Consider the following 17,607-nt stretch of genomic DNA (forward strand, 5'->3'; position numbering starts at 1 on the left):
ATCTGGATAAGTAGGTTTCCCTTTAAACTTTTCGTAGTGAACATATATCGGATATACTCGATCAATCAGTAGATTTAATATATTTGAACCGTCGAACTTTGGTGTATACCTAGACAACATAAGTCACACAATCAACCCTTGAACTATTTTTTATTCTCATTGTTTTGTTCATTTCAGCCATGAACACGTCTTGGTTAATAAGTGCTTAGAGAACTGGCCTTACCGGATTCTCCTTGAAGCGGCTTACACTTCACACTTACATAGGTGGTTTCTAACTATGTATCCCGTAGATACGCAATGTGATATACCATGTATCAAACTTGGAAACCATTAAAAAGTCCTTATGTCTTTATCTTGGCTACTAAATATTGTCTCATCATGAGAATGGCTATAAAATAAATTGACAATGTTGAACTGTCATCTATGACTTTGTTTGATCTCCTTGAACTTAGATCTTGGGATCTCCAGTCTTTAGGTAGAGTTACCGCCACGATGACTTGTTCTCGGCCATAGTCCCATTCCCATCGATGATCTCTCAACTCCTTCTTTAGTTAGGCCTTTTGTAAGTGGATCCGACACATTATCCTTTGACTTCATATAGTCAATTGTGATAATTCCACTAGAGAGTAGTTGTCTAACAGAGTTATGCCTTTGTCGTATGTGACAAGACTTCCCGTTATACATAACACTTCTAGACCTTCCTATTGCAGCTTGACTATCACAATGTATGCATATAGGGGCCATTGGTTTGGGCCAAAACGAAATATCTTCTAAGAAATTTCGAAGCCATTTAACTTCTTCACCTGCCTTGTCTAAGGCGATGAATTCAAACTCCATTGTAGAGCGAGCTATACATATTTGTTTGGATGATTTACAAAATATTGCTCATCCACTAATAGTGAAAACATATCCACTCGTGGATTTCGTTTCAGTTGACCCAGTAATCCAATTTGCATCACTATATCCTTCAAGAACTGTGGATATTTGTTGTAATGCAGAACATAGTTTTGAGTGTCATCTAAGTACCCAAAAACTCTCTTCATTGCCATCCAATGATTTTGATTGAGATTACTTGTGTATCGACTCAGTTTACTTATAGCGCAAGCTATGTCTAGTCGTGTACAATTCATGACGTACATCAACTTCCCAATACTCTGGCATAATCCAATTGAGACTGACTTTCACCTTTATTCTTAGCAAGATTAAGGTTCATATCAATTGGGGTTTTTACCCTTTTGAAATTCAAGTACTTGAACTTTTCAAGTACCTTTTGAATATGATGAGATTGAGACAATGCTAGACCGTTAGGAGTTTTGTGAATCTTAATTCCCAATATCAAATTGGCAACTCCTAGATCTTTCATATCAAACTTGCTAGTGAGCATACACTTAGTAGCTTTTACATTAGCAATGTCCTTGCTCATTATCAGCATGTCATCCACATATGGGCATACAATGACCTCCTGATTCGGAGTGTCTATAATGTAGACACATTTATCACATTCATTGATCTTAAATTCATTGGACAACATGGTTTGATCAAACTTTGCATGCCATTGTTTCAGTGCTTGTTTTAGTCCATAAAGTGACTTAACAAGTTTGCATACTTTCTTTTCTTTATCGGGAACTACGAAACCCTAAGGTTGTTCCATGTAAATCTCTTCCTCCAGCTCTCCATTTAAGAAGATAATTTTCACATCCATTTGATGGATTTCAAGACCGTATATTGCAACTAGGGCAATTAACATTCGAATTGATGTAATCCTAGTCACCGACGAGTATGTGTCAAAATAATCAAGACCCTTTTTATGTCTAAAGCCTTTGACAACAAGTCTTGCTTTATATTTGTCAATAGTTCCATCATATTTCATCTTCCTATTGAAGATCCATTTTGAACCCAAGGATTTGTTCCCTGGAGGAAGATCAACCAATTCACAGGTATGATTGGTTAATATTGATTCAATCTCACTATTGACAGCCTCCTTCCAAGAGGTTGAGTCGCTAGACAACATAGCTTCCTTGAATATTTGAGGCTCACTTTCAAAAACGAATATTACAAAATTAGATCCAAATGAAGTAGTTATCCTTTGACGTTTATGGCGCCTTGGACGCTCTTCATTAAGTTCATTCTCTTTTGGTTCTTCTCGAGGTCGTTTAGACCCCCCACTAGATGACTCAAGTCTAGTTTTATACAGATAGATATGTTAAAAGAATTCAGCATTATCTGATTCCATTACCGTATTGTTATGAATATCCGAATGTTCGGACTTATAAACCAAAAATTGACATGCCTTGCTATTTGTGGCATATCCAATGAATACACAATCCACAGTCTTAGGCCCGATTTTCACCCTCTTAGGTATAGGAACTTGGACTTTGGCTAGACACTCCGCACGTTGAAATATTTCAAGTTGGGTTTTCTACCTTTCCATTTCTCATATGGAACAACATGTGTCTTGCTATGAGGCACTCTATTGAGTATTCAACTTGCTGTAAGGATAGCTTCCCCCCACAAATTTTGTGATAAACCTGAACTTATAAGTAAGGCATTCATCATTTCCTTTAAAGTTCGATTTTTCCTTTTCGCAATTCCATTAGATTGACGAGAGTAAGGAGCAGTAGTTTGATGGATAATTCCATTTTCCAAACATATTTCTGCAAATGGAGATTCATATTCTCCACCTCTATCACTTCTGATCATTTTGATCTTTTTATCCAACTAATTTTCAACTTCAGTTTTATATTGCCTAAATGCATATATTCCTTACCATTTAGCAAGTAGACATATCAATATCGAGTGCAATCGTCAATAAAAGTTATGAAATACTTTTGTCCTACCACGTGTTGGTGTTGACTTCATTCACAAATGTCAGTGTGAATCAGTTCTAAGGGATATGAATTCCTTTCAACAAACTTATAAGGATGCTTAGCATACTTAGATTCAACGCAAACTTGACATTTTGATTTATTGCACTCAAATTTAGACAAAACATTTAAGTTAATCAGTTTTCGCAAGGCTTTGTTATTAATGTGTCCCAAACGTTCATGCCATAAACATTTAGACTCAAACAAGTAAGAAGAAGCAGGATCTTTATTCATATCAACTGCAATTACATTGAGTTTGAAGAGGCCTTCAGTGAGGTAACATTTTCTTACATACATCTCATTCTTACTTACTACAACTTTATCAGAAACAAATACACATTTGAATCCATTCTTGATAAGAACTGGTATAGAAACTAAATTCTTTCGCAATTCTAAAACATACAAGACCCTGCTTAAAGTCACCACTTTGCCCGATGTCATCTTCAAGTGGACCTTGCCAGTTCCTTTAACCTTTGCAGTAGCAGAGTTCGCCATAAATAACTTCTTGTCTGCTGGTGCTGGAGTATATGATGCAAATAATTCTTTGTTGGCACAAACATGGCATGAGGCACCATAATCTATTCACCATTCTCTTAGATTTCCAACCAAGTTGCATTCTGACAGCATTGCACAGAGATCGTCCATCTCTTTTTTGGATTCAGCCAAATTTTCTTGATCCTTCTTCTTGTCCTTCTTGGGACCCCCGACATTCAGTAGCTCTATGACCACGTTTGCCACAATTGATGCAGTTTTCATTGAAATTCTTCTTAGGAGGATTGCTCTTTGGACCAGATGTTTTCTTTCTTTTCTTTGATTTTGTGGGATCTTCTTCAACAATATTTACTCCAGATATTGCTGAATTACCACGTGACTTCTTTTCTGCGGCCTTGTTATCCTCTTTGATTCTCAGCCTTACCATAAGATCTTCAACAGTCATATCATTGTGTTTGTGTTTCAAGTAGTTTTTGAATTCCTTCCACAACGGTGGTAACTTCTCAATAATGGCCGCCACTTGAAAAACATCATTCACAATCAATCCTAGATTAAAGATTATGTGAGTATTAAGAATAGACTTAATATGTTCAACATAGGCATTAAATAAATTTATACCTTCAGTAAGGAGATCATGGATTATGACCTGCAGTTCTTGAACTTGGGTAATGACGGTCTTACTGTCTATCATCTTATAGTCCAAAAACTTTGCCACAATGAACTTGTTCATTCTGACATCCTCTGTTTTGTACTTCTTTTCTAGAGCATCCCAGAGTTCTTTTAAGGTCTTGACTCTACTGTACACATTGTACAAATCATCTTGCAGGCCACTAAGAATATAGTTTTTACATAAAAAATCTGAATGTGTCCATGCTTCTGTCACCAAGAATCGTTCTTCAACCGGAGTTTCATCCGACATAACGGGAACATTTTCATTAATGAGCCTCTGCAGACTCAGCGTAGTCAGATAGAAGAACATCTTCTGCTGCCATCTCTTGAAGTCGACTCCAGAAAACTTTGCAAGTTTCTCAGCCGGTGCAAGGGCAACAGTTGAACGATTGTGTGCAACCGATGTTGTTGCAGCACTCACTGATGTTGTTGCAGCACATACTGTTACAACATTTACTTGACTTGAATTTGTCATTTTTCTGTCACAAATGGCAGACAATTTTAGTATGTGAAATACTAACAGTAAAGGATAAATCCTTACACAGCATGTTTCTGATTTAACAATAAAGTTTTTATGTTCTTTTGATCGTTAATCGAATGAATTTTAAAAATTCAAACATAGTAGAAAACCATAAAAGTTTTAATCTCTAGAAACCTCAAATATAGAAACTACTAAATTTCTTAAATTTGTATCTCATGTATTAAGGTTAGCAAAACAGAAACAAAAAATAGATAAAACAGACAGAATATAAACAATTCGAGTCCACAGAACCCACTGTGTTTCCTTAAAAAATTTAATCCCCTCAAGTACTCGAAATTGCAGATTAATTCCTCCCAAGATAAAACGGATTAACCTATTAGAGAAATAACGGTACCTCAAACTTCAATAATTTCAGCGAACGCAAGAACAATAACGAGAGCACACACAGACTCAGTCGATCGACAATTTTTGTTTATGCAAGAAAATATATGCAGAGAGGAAAAAAATTCAGTGTTGAAAACCGGAAAAAAAGTCTCTATTTATAGCCACTTACAGCAAGGAACGCATCTGTTCGACAATGGTGTGAACGCTTCTGTTCAGATATGTCGTTCCAGAATGTTGTGTCTTTTGGGAAAAATAACGTCTTTTCGGAAGGAACATGTCCCTTCAGAACGATGTTACCGTTACACGCGAATTTCAAATAAATTCCGTTACGCGAAATTAATTCTGTTAATTAACTAACATCCTGAATTAATTTATAAGAGAAAGGAAATCAATTAATGAGATTGATTAAATAAATTTTGTCCAAAAATATTATCAATCAATCAAAGTCGAAGCCAAGCGAGCGACGACGGCGCGAGGGGGCACCTTCTTCTTAACCCATTAAGAACTAAAGGAAGTGTTTTCTTATATAAGGACAACAATTTTCCTTTCTTCTACCAATATGGGAGAAATGACTTTTCATTTTCCCTCCAAAATTGGTTCCCCCACATTTCCATTTTCTCTTCTTATTTTCTATTCACACCTTGCTAAAACCCAACAATTTTTTCTTAGAATTTTTTTAGTTGAATATATAAGGTCATATTTTCACCTCAACTCAAGATCGTAGTTGTGTATATGCTTATCCCCAAGGATGTCATAATAGAAAAAATTTATCTGAATACACAACTTCTTTTACCATAATTTTTAAAAAAAAATTCATTTGAAAAAATATATATTCTATTTTCTCCTATTTTCGGATACATCACTTTACGCAATGTATGAGACATATGCGATGTATCGAGACGTTGAGTGATGTATCCAAAACCAAGACATTGACAGGGGCGGAGCCAGCCTTCTGTTACGGGGTACATCCGAACCCCCTTCGACGGAAAATATTACTATTTATACATGGTTAAAATTATTTTTATGTATATATATGGTAGATGTTGAACCCCCTTCGGTTAGTTCGTGTGTTTAGTTCTTCGAATTTTGAACCCCTTTATTAAAAATTCTAGCTCCGCCACTGGTTACATCGATATATCGAGACGTTGAGTGATGTATCTGAAACCAAGATACGATGTATCAAGATGTTGAGTGATAAATCCAAAATTGTGACGTGATGTAGATGACGTTTTGGGATATATCTGAACTCCACCAAATTTAAGGGATTTTTATAATTTGGAAAAGAATAGAATATGATGTAATTAGCTCTTAACACTATGAAATTTGTGTAAAAATTCCATAAAATTCTTCAACAAAAATTTATATATATACATATTATAAATATCTAAGTGTGAATACTAGTAATTTTATATGGTTAATGATATGAAAAATATTGAAAAATAAAAATAAATCTCACTTAATTTTAATAAAATAAACAATAAAAATATTTTTTAAATATAAAGAATATGTAAAATCAACTCAAAAATAATCAGTATGGGTCAGTATTTGGGGCGTGGTTATTTTATTACCATCAAAACTATCATTAATAAAGGAACCATGATAAAGATATCTTTGAAAGGAATTTGATTTCTTTCCTCTTGGGGGAAAGTAATAAGGTTCATCCAGTGATACACTCTCCGTTAATTTTATTTATTCATTATATTAAATATTTTTATTTATTTATTTACTTTTAACATATTTAGAAAAAAATAAATTATTATTTAGCATTAATTATTCATTTCTCAAATTCATTAAAATATGCAGACTATTTCTATTAGGGAAAATGATGCAGAATAGCAAGCATTTAGCCTATATTAGCTATTATAGTTATAGTTTAAGAAAATTGTAATTTGCGGATACAATTTTCTCAATTATTGTTATTCGCCTGATTTGTATAAACTCAGAATTTGTATAATTTTGTTCTTGATTGTATAAATTCAAAACATAGCAAATCACAGCCTCCATAGCAAATGAAACTATAGCTATGAAGCGCAATTATCGAAACTATAGTTATATTTATTATCACTAAAATTATATTTTTTATTATTTTGTACTCTAATAGGCATAGAAAATTATATAAACAAGTAGAAATAAATGGAAGAAATTCACACTCCACGTCCCAATGAATGCAACTCGTTGACCTCCTACATCCATCAGTTCATGAACATCCTCTTATGCATATCAATTATCATACTTCATAAATGAAGCTAAAATCATTTAAATCATTTCCCTTTCCAAGAAAATCATTAATTTTTTTCATTCATGAACCTTCTTATAAAGTACCCAAAGCAGCAATTAATCATGAACTTTTTTATAGGATGATGGACTGTAATTAGGTGTCAAAGAGAGTTGAACTAGCTAGCTGATTTATTTCCATAAGTGAAGTCTATATTAGTTCTGGCTGTGTTTGTTTGGTGCATCTCAAAAGGAAAGTAATTATTTAACAAAAAAAAGAAGTAATTATTTAAACCAAAAAAAATAAAATAATAAGAGCTAGATTTTTATCAAGAGATATAAAATATAAAGGGAAAAGAGTCTGATATACCCCTCAACTTTGATATTTAGAGCTGATATACCTCTCATTCGGAAAGTAGCTCATACATATCCCTATTGTTACACAAATGAATCACATATACCCTTTTCCTCTAACGGAAGTAAAATAATAATTTTAAATTAATTTTTTTTATTAAAACAATAATCCATGTAGGGTATATTTTATTCTTTTTAAGTTTTTTTAATTCAACGACTAATTTGAATTTTTTATTTTGATGGTCAAATTTATTCTTTTCACTTATTTTCTTATAATCTTTACTATAGATATCCTAAAAAAATTACATATACTAAATTAATTACAATAGCAAAAAAAGTAGTTTTATTTTTTTCTCTTTTTTTTCATTCACATTAATTTTTTTTCTCTTGCATTCTATCATTAATATGTGCTACTTGTACCTTCTAGTGAATGTACTCATTTTTTTTATCTTATCTAATTTGATACGACTTCACATTTATCTTAGCATTCACATTTCTGCAACAATCATCTTGTGGATATATTGGTAATCTTATATTTGTTTTAAAATCTTATCCTTCACTTTGATGGTCATTCCTCTATCACATAATATTTTGGTAATACTTTTCCACTTCAACCATCTGATTTTTATTCCTACGAGTACCATCTTCATCTATATATATATCATCTATGGATCATGAATTTTTTTTCACTTTTTAAAGAGTTAAACTATGAAAAACACGCTTGGTCATAAAATTTCGAAATTCAACTTGAAGTTTAACTACAAAAAATTTTAAAAATAGCAAAAATGTGTTTTCACTCTAAATTACTCATAAAAGATTAAAAAAAAAAAAAACTCCAATTTGCATTCATAGCTCCGATTTTAAAATATCAATGATAATAAAAATTACTTTTTTTTTTTCATATTCCACAATGAAACTTTCACTTTAGATTTTTATCTTAGTTAAGTAATTTAAATATAGCATTATTAAACAACAGCGCCTGTAGCTCAGTGGATAGAGCGTCTGTTTCCTAAGCAGAAGGTCGTAGGTTCGACCCCTACCTGGCGCGTTATATATTTTGTTTTGTTAATTTTTATAAGGATAATGCAGTTACTAAAAAAAAAGACTGTCAAAGTAATAAAATAAAATTGTTTCCAGGCCAATGATTTTATTAATCTCTTTTTTACTCAATAAGTAATTTGCGATCATTGTATTTTTGCATATTTTGCCTTTCATGAGTAGACAGACAATCTTTCGGTGGGAGCATTAGAAGCGACAAATTAAAAGAAAAGTATGAAAAAAAGAATTTGAGATTTCTTCAGGTAATAATTTATAGTGAAATTGAAACAAAGTGTGGTTACTATTCTAAATTACTCATTAATTGTTTAATTTTCTTACTAATATATCTAGTTGATTCTAATATTACTAATTAACAATATTAAAAATTATTCAATTTGCAGAAGCTTTATTTATTTTTATTTATATCCAACAATATTATTTTTTTGCAACTTGTACCCAAGATGTTTTCATTGAATAATTTCAAATTTCATATTATAGTTATACAATCAAATTTTACTTAAAACCAAACTTGAATTAAAATCTACCAAACTTGCACTTAAGACCATCAAACATATAAGAAGACACCGTATCCAATTTAAATTGTACCGAAATCACCAAATCAACACGAACATTTCCCATGTAATGAGCATTTTTAGTGAAAGTTTTGGATAATTAGTACTTATAAGTATTATTATTAAGATTATTTTATTTAAAATTTTGAAAATTGATTAGCAAGTACCAACACCGTAAAATATCATCATGTAAACAGAGGCGTATTCAGGATTTCATAAGGATGGGTGCATTATTACGAAAAGATATATTTAAGATATAAATTTAATCGGTTTAACCTTTACGTTCTTAACACTGAACTGTTAAACTTTAAAAATTATAGGTCCAACATATATAATAGTACTAGTTTTAAATTTTAATATACACATTTGATTTAATTATATAAAAATTATACCGTGCTAATTTTTTTTAGGAATTTTCAATGTTACACATTTGAAATTTTTTAAAGATTAAAGCAAAAAAATAAAAGAAAAATTGATTGAAATGCCAAAAGTGCTACCGATAACCACTTGGAGGGGTGTTAGTAACAAAAATAAGATAGATATAAGATTTAAATTTCTATATTTGCTTAAAGAGGTGCACCCAATCTTCATCGTATTGTTATATGTTACTTTTAATGTGGGTTCACACTTCTATATTTAAATATTTTTATAAAAATATAACACTACTATATATAATCTAGAGAGGGGAGCATGGGTTCACGTGAACCCACGGAACCCCCTCTAGATACGCCTCTGCATGTAAATCTTTATGTTTAAATTTTTATATTTAAATTTACGCTTAAAAATTTATTCAAAAAATATATTTTTAAAAAAGTGGGTTGGTCCATAAACCACAAGCCCGACCCGCTCTAGCGAATTTCAACGTTGTACTTGTTAAATTTGATATATAGTAAATAAAATGCTACCAAACATGCTACTAGTTAGCTTGATTTTAGTACATGTGTAATTCACTTCATAACAAGCAACAAACTATTCTATAAGTATTAAATGACTTTTAGGGTGTGTTTCGAATGATAAAATTTTAATTAATCAATTTTATTGAAAAATATTTTCTCTGGATAAACAAGTTCCTTAAAATGAGAAGACGTTGAGAATACAAGTTTCACAAGTGACATTCCACAATAATCTTGGTCTTCCTCACCCTTCATCACATCTAATCTTCACCCTACCTCCTTAGCCCCATCATTACCCTTGTCTTCACTTTCAATAAATTTGTAATCATATATAAAAATAAATAAATAAAGATAATATTTAATATTTATGTCGAACACAAAAAGAAGAAGAAGTAAAAAAAACTCACTTATTTTCCTACCATATCAAACACATCCTTAGGGATTGTTTGGAATGGGATATATAAAATTATCCCACCATATATATATATATGAAATAACTTATTCATCAATATTATAGTACAAATGACAGACCCATAGTCCTAAAACTAACTAGTACACCCTCTATTTACTTGTCCACTAATTTAAAAATACGTTTTCACTTTTAACATATCAAAAAAGACAATCATTTTTTCCTATTTTACCTCATTCATTTTCCAAAACCCATCAATATACATCAATAAAATACTCATATCAATCATGATTTCTTGATGGACGTGCAAAATTCAAAATGAAAGTAAAAGTGATCAACGAGAATGACTAATCAATATTATTCTAAAATTATTATCTCTTATTTTCGTACCAAAGGACCTATTAAAAGTATAAATAAATACATTACATTACTTTTTTTCCATAAGAAAATAAGGTAAAATATTTGAGAAAGATATGAAATAAAATTGAAAACCAAAATATGTTAAGGCGAACATGAACCGCGCGCTACCATGAGCATATAACAGACTAGAGAGTATTCAAAAAAAGCAAAAAGAAAAACTGTCTTCCTCTTCTTCGTGCCATTAACGGATGTCGAGAAAATAGGAAGAGAGCGACGGATATAGAGAGAGAGAAAGGAGAGCCAAAGAGTTTTTACTTGCTTTATTTCTCCTCTTATATCATTTATTATTAGACTCTTCCCATCTTCTTCTCCAGGCGGCAAGTTTTGCCGCCGGATTGGAAAAAAATAAAATCTTCTTCATAGATTAACCAAATCATCACCCTTTCCATTCCTTTTTTTTTTTCTTTTCTTTTCTTTTCTCCTCTCTTCCTTTCCTGCATTATCTTTGATTTGGTAATACTACTATTCTTCAACATTAATCATTTTTTGTATTGTATTGTGTTGGGTGTGATGTATACATGCGATTTCGTGTTTTTTATTAAGTGGGTATCACCAAATTTCTCTTCCACTTTGTGGGTATTTCGCCGTTTTGTGAATAACTGAAGAAAAGGGGGGAATGTGCTTGGGTAATTGTGTGTTTTTTTCATTAAAAAATTTAAAATGAGGAACACAATATATGGTTTGTTCTGGGTGCGTGCGTGCGAATTTTGCATATGTTGTTCTTTAGTTATTTTGTTATTTTTATGCAAGTTGGCATTGCATGATTTGAAGGAAAGTTTATTTTAATAGACATTCTTCTGATGGAGAATAAAAGGAGTTAGTAATAGTTTTCATGGTTATAATTTGTAGTAGTTTACTATTTGTTATGTGTTTAACCAGTTAAATTTATTACATTTGCAGTTTCACCTATGGAGAAACCAAAAACTCCCTTCAAGGGAGTCATTGATGATGTTAAAGGAAGGATGGCATGCTATAAACGCGATTGGCTCGACTCATGTGGTACAGGCGTGAGGTATTTTATGTTATGTTTGAGCTGAATATGAACTGGGACATTAATCTATTATTACTACGTATTGATGAAAGTGTTGGGTTTATTGTGTAAATGAATTTTAGGATATTGGCTCCAACAGCATACATTTTCTTTGCTTCTGCTCTTCCTGTTATTGCTTTCGGGGAGCAATTGAGTAGAGAAACAGGTCCGCGCTAAATTTTTTTTCCATATATGCGATAATCATGTAATGTAAGTTGGATTAATTTGTTGATATATTGAATTGACAGATGGAGCTATGAGCACAGTTGAAACTCTTGCTTCTACTGCTATCTGTGGAATCATCCATTCAATTTTTGGTGGACAACCTCTCTTGATCTTAGGAGTTGCAGAGCCAACCATCATCATGTACACCTACTTGTACAATTTTGTGAAGGATAGACCAGAAATGGGGCCAAAGCTGTTTGTCGCCTGGGCAGGATGGTGTGGAATCTACTTTTTCCTTTGTTTTCTCCAAAATGGTGTAGCAAGAGCTTCCTGGGGTTACCAAATGCGTAAATGTTACTAACCATATGTTTGACAGGGTTTGTGTGTGGACCGCGTTGATGTTGTTTCTTCTTGCTATATTCAACGCTTGCAATATCATCCCTAGGTTTACGAGGCTTGCAGGGGAACTCTTTGGCATGTTAATCACAGTTCTTTTCCTCCAAGAGGCTATAAAGGTACTTGTTGTTGTCCATCCTTTTGAGAATGTACTCTTAAAGAGTCTATAAAACAAAAAGGACTAGAAAGAATTTTCATTTAAAACTAGAAGAAATATCATGCTCCTCATTACTTTTTGTTCTTCGAGTCACAGGGAGTAGTGAGTGAATTTTCAATTCCAAAAGGTGAAAATCCGGAACGAGAGGAGTTCCACTTTGAATGGCTCTACACGAATGGGTTACTGGCAGTTATTTTCTCGTTTGGTGTTCTTTTAGCTTCTCTTAAAAGTAGAGGAGCTAGATCATGGCGTTATGGTACAGGTATGTGACAATATCTGCTTTATTGAAGGGTGAATTTGGATTTTGGATATATTATTGTCTGTTAAAAGTCAGAATCTCTCATACATCGACTATTATGAACAGGTTGGATGCGAAGTTTTATAGCCGACTATGGGGTTCCCCTTATGGTTGTGTTGTGGACAGCAATGTCTTTCGGTGTGCCTGGAAAAATTCCTTCTGAAGTTCCTCGAAGGCTCTTTTGTCCTCTCCCTTGGGAGGCTAAATCATTATACCACTGGACTGTGATCAAGGTGCTCTAAACTTCACGATGACACCCTTATTCACCTAGGCTTCTTGAGTTCTCCAGCTGGAGTGGCCAATAAGATCTGGACTGCTTCTATATTCTGTTCAGAGCATATCTTGCTCCTTCAGTTAGGTTTCATAAAAGGGGATGTCGTAAAACAAACAGAGACATTAGAATTCATCATCAACATCCTTTGTTTTTATGTATGTTCTTATATACAAAAAGCTTTTGAAAGTGGGCCATACAAATGGCTTGTGGCACATGAACTTTCTCCTATAGGCTATAGTAATTCGGAAGTCAGTATAATACATGTCAAGATGTAGCTCCCTCTTTGGGTATTTTCTGAAAAAAGAATTTTGAACCAAATTTATGGATTAACTCTATGTACGTCAGTTAAGTCGGAAACATTCCTATCCTGTATAATTTAGTTTATGCACTTCATTGCAGGATATGGTAAGGGTCCCGGTGTTGTATATCTTTGCTGCCTTCATTCCAGCTCTGATGATAGCTGGTCTATACTTTTTCGATCATAGTGTTGCTGCACAGATGGCACAACAGAACGAGTTCAATCTTAAAAACCCATCTGCTTACCATTATGATTTGTTTTTGCTTGGAGTCATGGTATAGATTTTCAGAACTTTTTCTATGTAAAGAGATAAGCTTTAGTTCACTTCAGGTCTTCCACTCTAGCTCAGTCTTCATCCTGAATTTATGGTTTCAGACTTTGATATGCGGATTACTTGGGATTCCCCCTTCAAATGGGGTACTTCCGCAATCACCAATGCATACAAGGAGCCTTGCTGTACTCAAGAGACAGGTAGATAATGCAATAAGATGTTCTCTATTTATTCTCATCTGCGTGATTAATTGTCCTACTAACACTACTTGGTCCCTCATGAGCAGTTAATTCGGAAGAAAATGGTGAAGAGTGCGAAGGAAGGTATTAAGCAGAATGCAACAAAATCAGAGATATATGGAAAGATGCATGCTGTCTTCGTTGAGATGGATGCTACATCAAAGGTAAGTGCTGGAACCAAGTATAACTGTTGCCAATCAGGGATGCATAGGTCAATGTCCATATGGCCTATTCATTTGCCAAAAAAAATGTGTTTATTTATTTTCAATACCTCTAACTAGTTTGTGTTGAGACATAGTTATTGGAATATAAGAAATTTCTTTATATTATGCAGCGCACAGCAGATAAGGATTTGGAGAACTTGAAGGCAGCTGTAATGAAACATGACGATGGAGAAAATGGAACAGACGGAAAATTTGACCCTAAGAAGCACATTGATGCACACTTGCCTGTCCGAGTAAATGAGCAAAGAGTTAGCAACTTTTTGCAATCTCTACTTGTGGGATGTAGCGTGTTTGCTATACCTGTGATCCGGAGGATACCCACCTCAGTTCTTTGGGGATATTTTGCCTACATGGCCATTGACAGTCTCCCTGGTAATCAATTCTGGGAGAGGCTGCTGCTGCTTTTAATTCCTTCGGGTAGAAGATTCAAGTAAGCCACAAAAAACTATTCCTCATAACTAGGTCTTGAAAAGTCCCTCAAAACTTTTGGTCATGTTCACATTAACACCTGGATATCTTAAATTGTAGGAGTTTTGTGTTGTTACGTAATTATGCTAGCCTAGTTCTTATTCGAACTTAGAACTAGAGGAAAAGTGACATGTATTTTGGCATTGGAATCCTTGTTATTGATCATAAACTACTTTTCTGTTTCACTTTTATGGATGACCATGCCATAGTTATATACATTAGATTATTCAAGTGGTAGTAATTGATTGGTTAAACAGTAGCATCTTTTAAGTGCTATTTTGTGATGGTTCTTTTGACAGGGTCTTTGAAGGGCTCCATGCCTCCTATGTTGCGTCGGTCCCATTCAAATACATTGTCAAGTTTACAATGCTCCAGTTTGTGTATTTCTTAATTTGCTTTGGAGTAACATGGATACCTATCGCTGGAATACTATTCCCTGTGCTTTTCTTCCTTCTCATAGCTATAAGAGAGCATGTTCTTCCCAAGTTTTTCCCATACGAGTATCTTAAGGAATTAGATGCAGCTGAGTACGAAGAAATTGCTGGTGTTCCTAAGGTAAATTATTTTTCCTACCTTTCCTGCATCCTCCTGTGTAAGTGTAAATGATATAGGTGGGCTTTTGTGCACATTTTAGTTTATTATTTTTGCTCTAATTGCATTCTTCTTAATACTGGATGCTCCATCTTTGTTGCATTCAGCTGCAATATTACTTGTTCCCTGGCCATATGATGTAGTTTTGTACCTCACTGAAGTTTTGCTTTGGAGATAACTGAAAGAAAGGATCCTTCACAGATTTTCTGGAGACCACAGATAATAGAACTGGAAGGAATTAGACCAAGCAAATACAAGCTTGTGTTAATTAAAAACCAAAATATAAGTTGGCAACATGGATGTAACTAGACCAGACAATAAAACTTGTTAATTACACCCAAGAGATAAGATGGCTAATTATGTGTCTAGATAAAATAAATAAAAAGACACAATTTTGACCATAATTCATTGAACCTACTAAGAGATAGATAGAACTGATGATCTCAAGATGCACTCTTGCTACCACATAGGTCAACTACAGAACCATTATTGTGCAAGTGTCTATTAACATGGAATTCAGGTCCTGAAAGCATATGATACAAAAGCCCATAATTGATTGAGGAAATTGGACTTCAAACTCTAAACACCTTTTCACTTAAAATCTTCCTCTTCAATCCAGATCACTGAAAATCTTCCTTCTAGATAGCATGTCCTTGATAACCCTCAAAACTCAAAAGCCCATACAAGATTTTACAGAAATATTCCCTTTTAACTTCCCGGACTGCTAAAAGTGAACTACCATTTCCTTTACAGGGTTAATTTTTCTTGTTTTCGTTTTAGTAGGTTAAAAGCCTTAAAAGAAGAGACAAATATGTGAAAGAACATGTCAATAAGCTCATAAATAAATTAATACAAAAATACAACAAACACCAATATTTCTCATTTTTTTAGTATGAGTTTAACTAAATGTTTCTTTTCCAGTATGTCGATTCTGGAAAATAATAGCCAATATCAGCAACAAGACACCTAACAGTTTCTGTTCTTTTTTCATTATTCCAGCTCTATTTATTTTGTTCTACGTGTCCGGCATTCAAAACCCACTAACCCGAGTAATCTGGATTCATGCGGGGTAGGTAAAGGACTTCCTACCAAGAAGTTATCCATTACAGTTATAAACCCAAGATGTCTGGTTGGCAAAAGGCGAAGAGAGTTCCCAACCATCTCCAACTACTATTGTCTTCCTTCCATCTCTACTCATACTTGACAGCCAATTCTACTTACTATCCTATCATACCCCTAAACAAGATTAGAACAAACTTCTCCACCACTCTCACAATTTCAATTTCCAACAACTTAATCATCTTACAGAAATGTGACTGTCTAATTAGAATTAGATCAACCTTTTATGAAAAAGTTGATAACCCCCTGGATCATTCAACTGCTACATTTTTCTGTTGCATTCAATTTTCTTATCACTTCTTCTATGTAATACAAACAACTGGAGTGTCTTGTTGATGAGAACTTTGAGGGTCCCTTAGGATACCCGTTCTCACAATGGTTTATGTATCTATCTGCAGGAGAGAGAGATAGCTGATGAAGAAAATGATGATGATTTCTCTGATTCTGAGATATTGGATGAGATGACAACACACAGAGGTGAACTAAAACATAGATCTGTCAGCCTAACCGAAAGGCAACATCAGGTAAATTGGCTTTGTCAAATCGTCCAACATTAGCAGCTTCCATTTTATTACGTTGGAAGAAACTGATAATGACCCCATTTGATTTATGTCAGGTTTATCCACACGACGCTTCTGAAATGTAATGGCACCTGATGCATCAATGTAAATGATATAACTCATTGTGACTCTCAATCAAAGTACTTCCATGGAGGTCATTATAATTTTGACAAATCCTCTCAGTTGTGGAAAATGTGCAATAGAAACAATACATGAAAAGAAAGATGAGAGTAGAAAAGAGCGGGAGATGGAGATATAACAAAAGAAAAAAAGAAAGGGAAAAAAAAGCACGAGATATTCTGTACAAACTTTTAATTTCCTTTCATAGTACCCAAGCTAAGTAATATAGAAGTTTGATGCTGATTGAAAAATTTGTATAATTCTGGATGCTTTTTTTGTGTGTGTTATTATTTCATTTTTGGCAAAGGTTGAAGATGTAGACTAGATGATGTATGTGTTATACAAATGAGTCATTGTGGAATCTGGTAACTTTGCTTGTAAAACTACTTTCGATAGTAAAACATTTGAAAATACATTGAACAATTAGGACTCGTTTGATAGGATGTATTAATCAAAATAGTCCATGGATTAAAATTTAGTTCATTGTTTGGTTACTTTATTTAACCTAATTCATGGATTAGTTATACCTCATACAAAGTCTTATCTAATTCCTAGAAAAGGGAGGGATAACTAATCCAAGGTTTAACAATCCTTGGATAAGACCCCT

At 33.4% G+C, this 17,607-nt stretch overlaps 1 protein-coding gene and 1 non-coding gene across 2 annotated transcripts; both read left to right on the top strand.

The window, feature by feature from the left end:
* The first annotated feature begins 8,433 nt into the window (after positions 1 to 8,433).
* Positions 8,434 to 8,506, top strand: TRNAR-CCU (transfer RNA arginine (anticodon CCU)). The gene has a single exon. It is a non-coding gene; the product is annotated as a tRNA-Arg (tRNA).
* A 2,674-nt stretch (positions 8,507 to 11,180) lies between these two features.
* On the top strand, positions 11,181 to 17,077 carry LOC125838768 (probable boron transporter 7). The gene is made up of 14 exons (XM_049517806.1): positions 11,181 to 11,243; positions 11,691 to 11,802; positions 11,904 to 11,986; positions 12,069 to 12,261; positions 12,362 to 12,500; positions 12,635 to 12,800; positions 12,903 to 13,069; positions 13,510 to 13,683; positions 13,784 to 13,879; positions 13,966 to 14,082; positions 14,253 to 14,572; positions 14,910 to 15,165; positions 16,719 to 16,844; positions 16,937 to 17,077. Exons 2-14 carry the CDS (start codon positions 11,699 to 11,701, stop codon positions 16,964 to 16,966), a joined length of 1,971 nt encoding a protein of 656 aa, XP_049373763.1. The 5' UTR covers positions 11,181 to 11,243; positions 11,691 to 11,698; the 3' UTR covers positions 16,967 to 17,077.
* The last annotated feature ends 530 nt before the right edge of the window (positions 17,078 to 17,607 follow it).

Source organism: Solanum verrucosum, unplaced genomic scaffold (genome assembly GCF_900185275.1).
Source record: "Solanum verrucosum unplaced genomic scaffold, falcon-dt-bn FXZP01000182.1, whole genome shotgun sequence".
NCBI lineage: Eukaryota > Viridiplantae > Streptophyta > Magnoliopsida > Solanales > Solanaceae > Solanum > Solanum verrucosum.

What these genes read in the sequence shown, in the direction of transcription:
- LOC125838768 (XM_049517806.1), top strand. Translation starts at nt 11,699, where the DNA reads ATGGAGAAACCAAAAACTCCCTTCAAGGGAGTCATTGATGATGTTAAA. An exon ending in ATCATGGCGTTATGGTACAG is followed by an intron (nt 12,801 to 12,902) that starts GTATGTGACAAT and finishes TATTATGAACAG; the next exon opens with GTTGGATGCGAAGTTTTATA. An exon ending in TTGCTGTACTCAAGAGACAG is followed by an intron (nt 13,880 to 13,965) that starts GTAGATAATGCA and finishes CCTCATGAGCAG; the next exon opens with TTAATTCGGAAGAAAATGGT.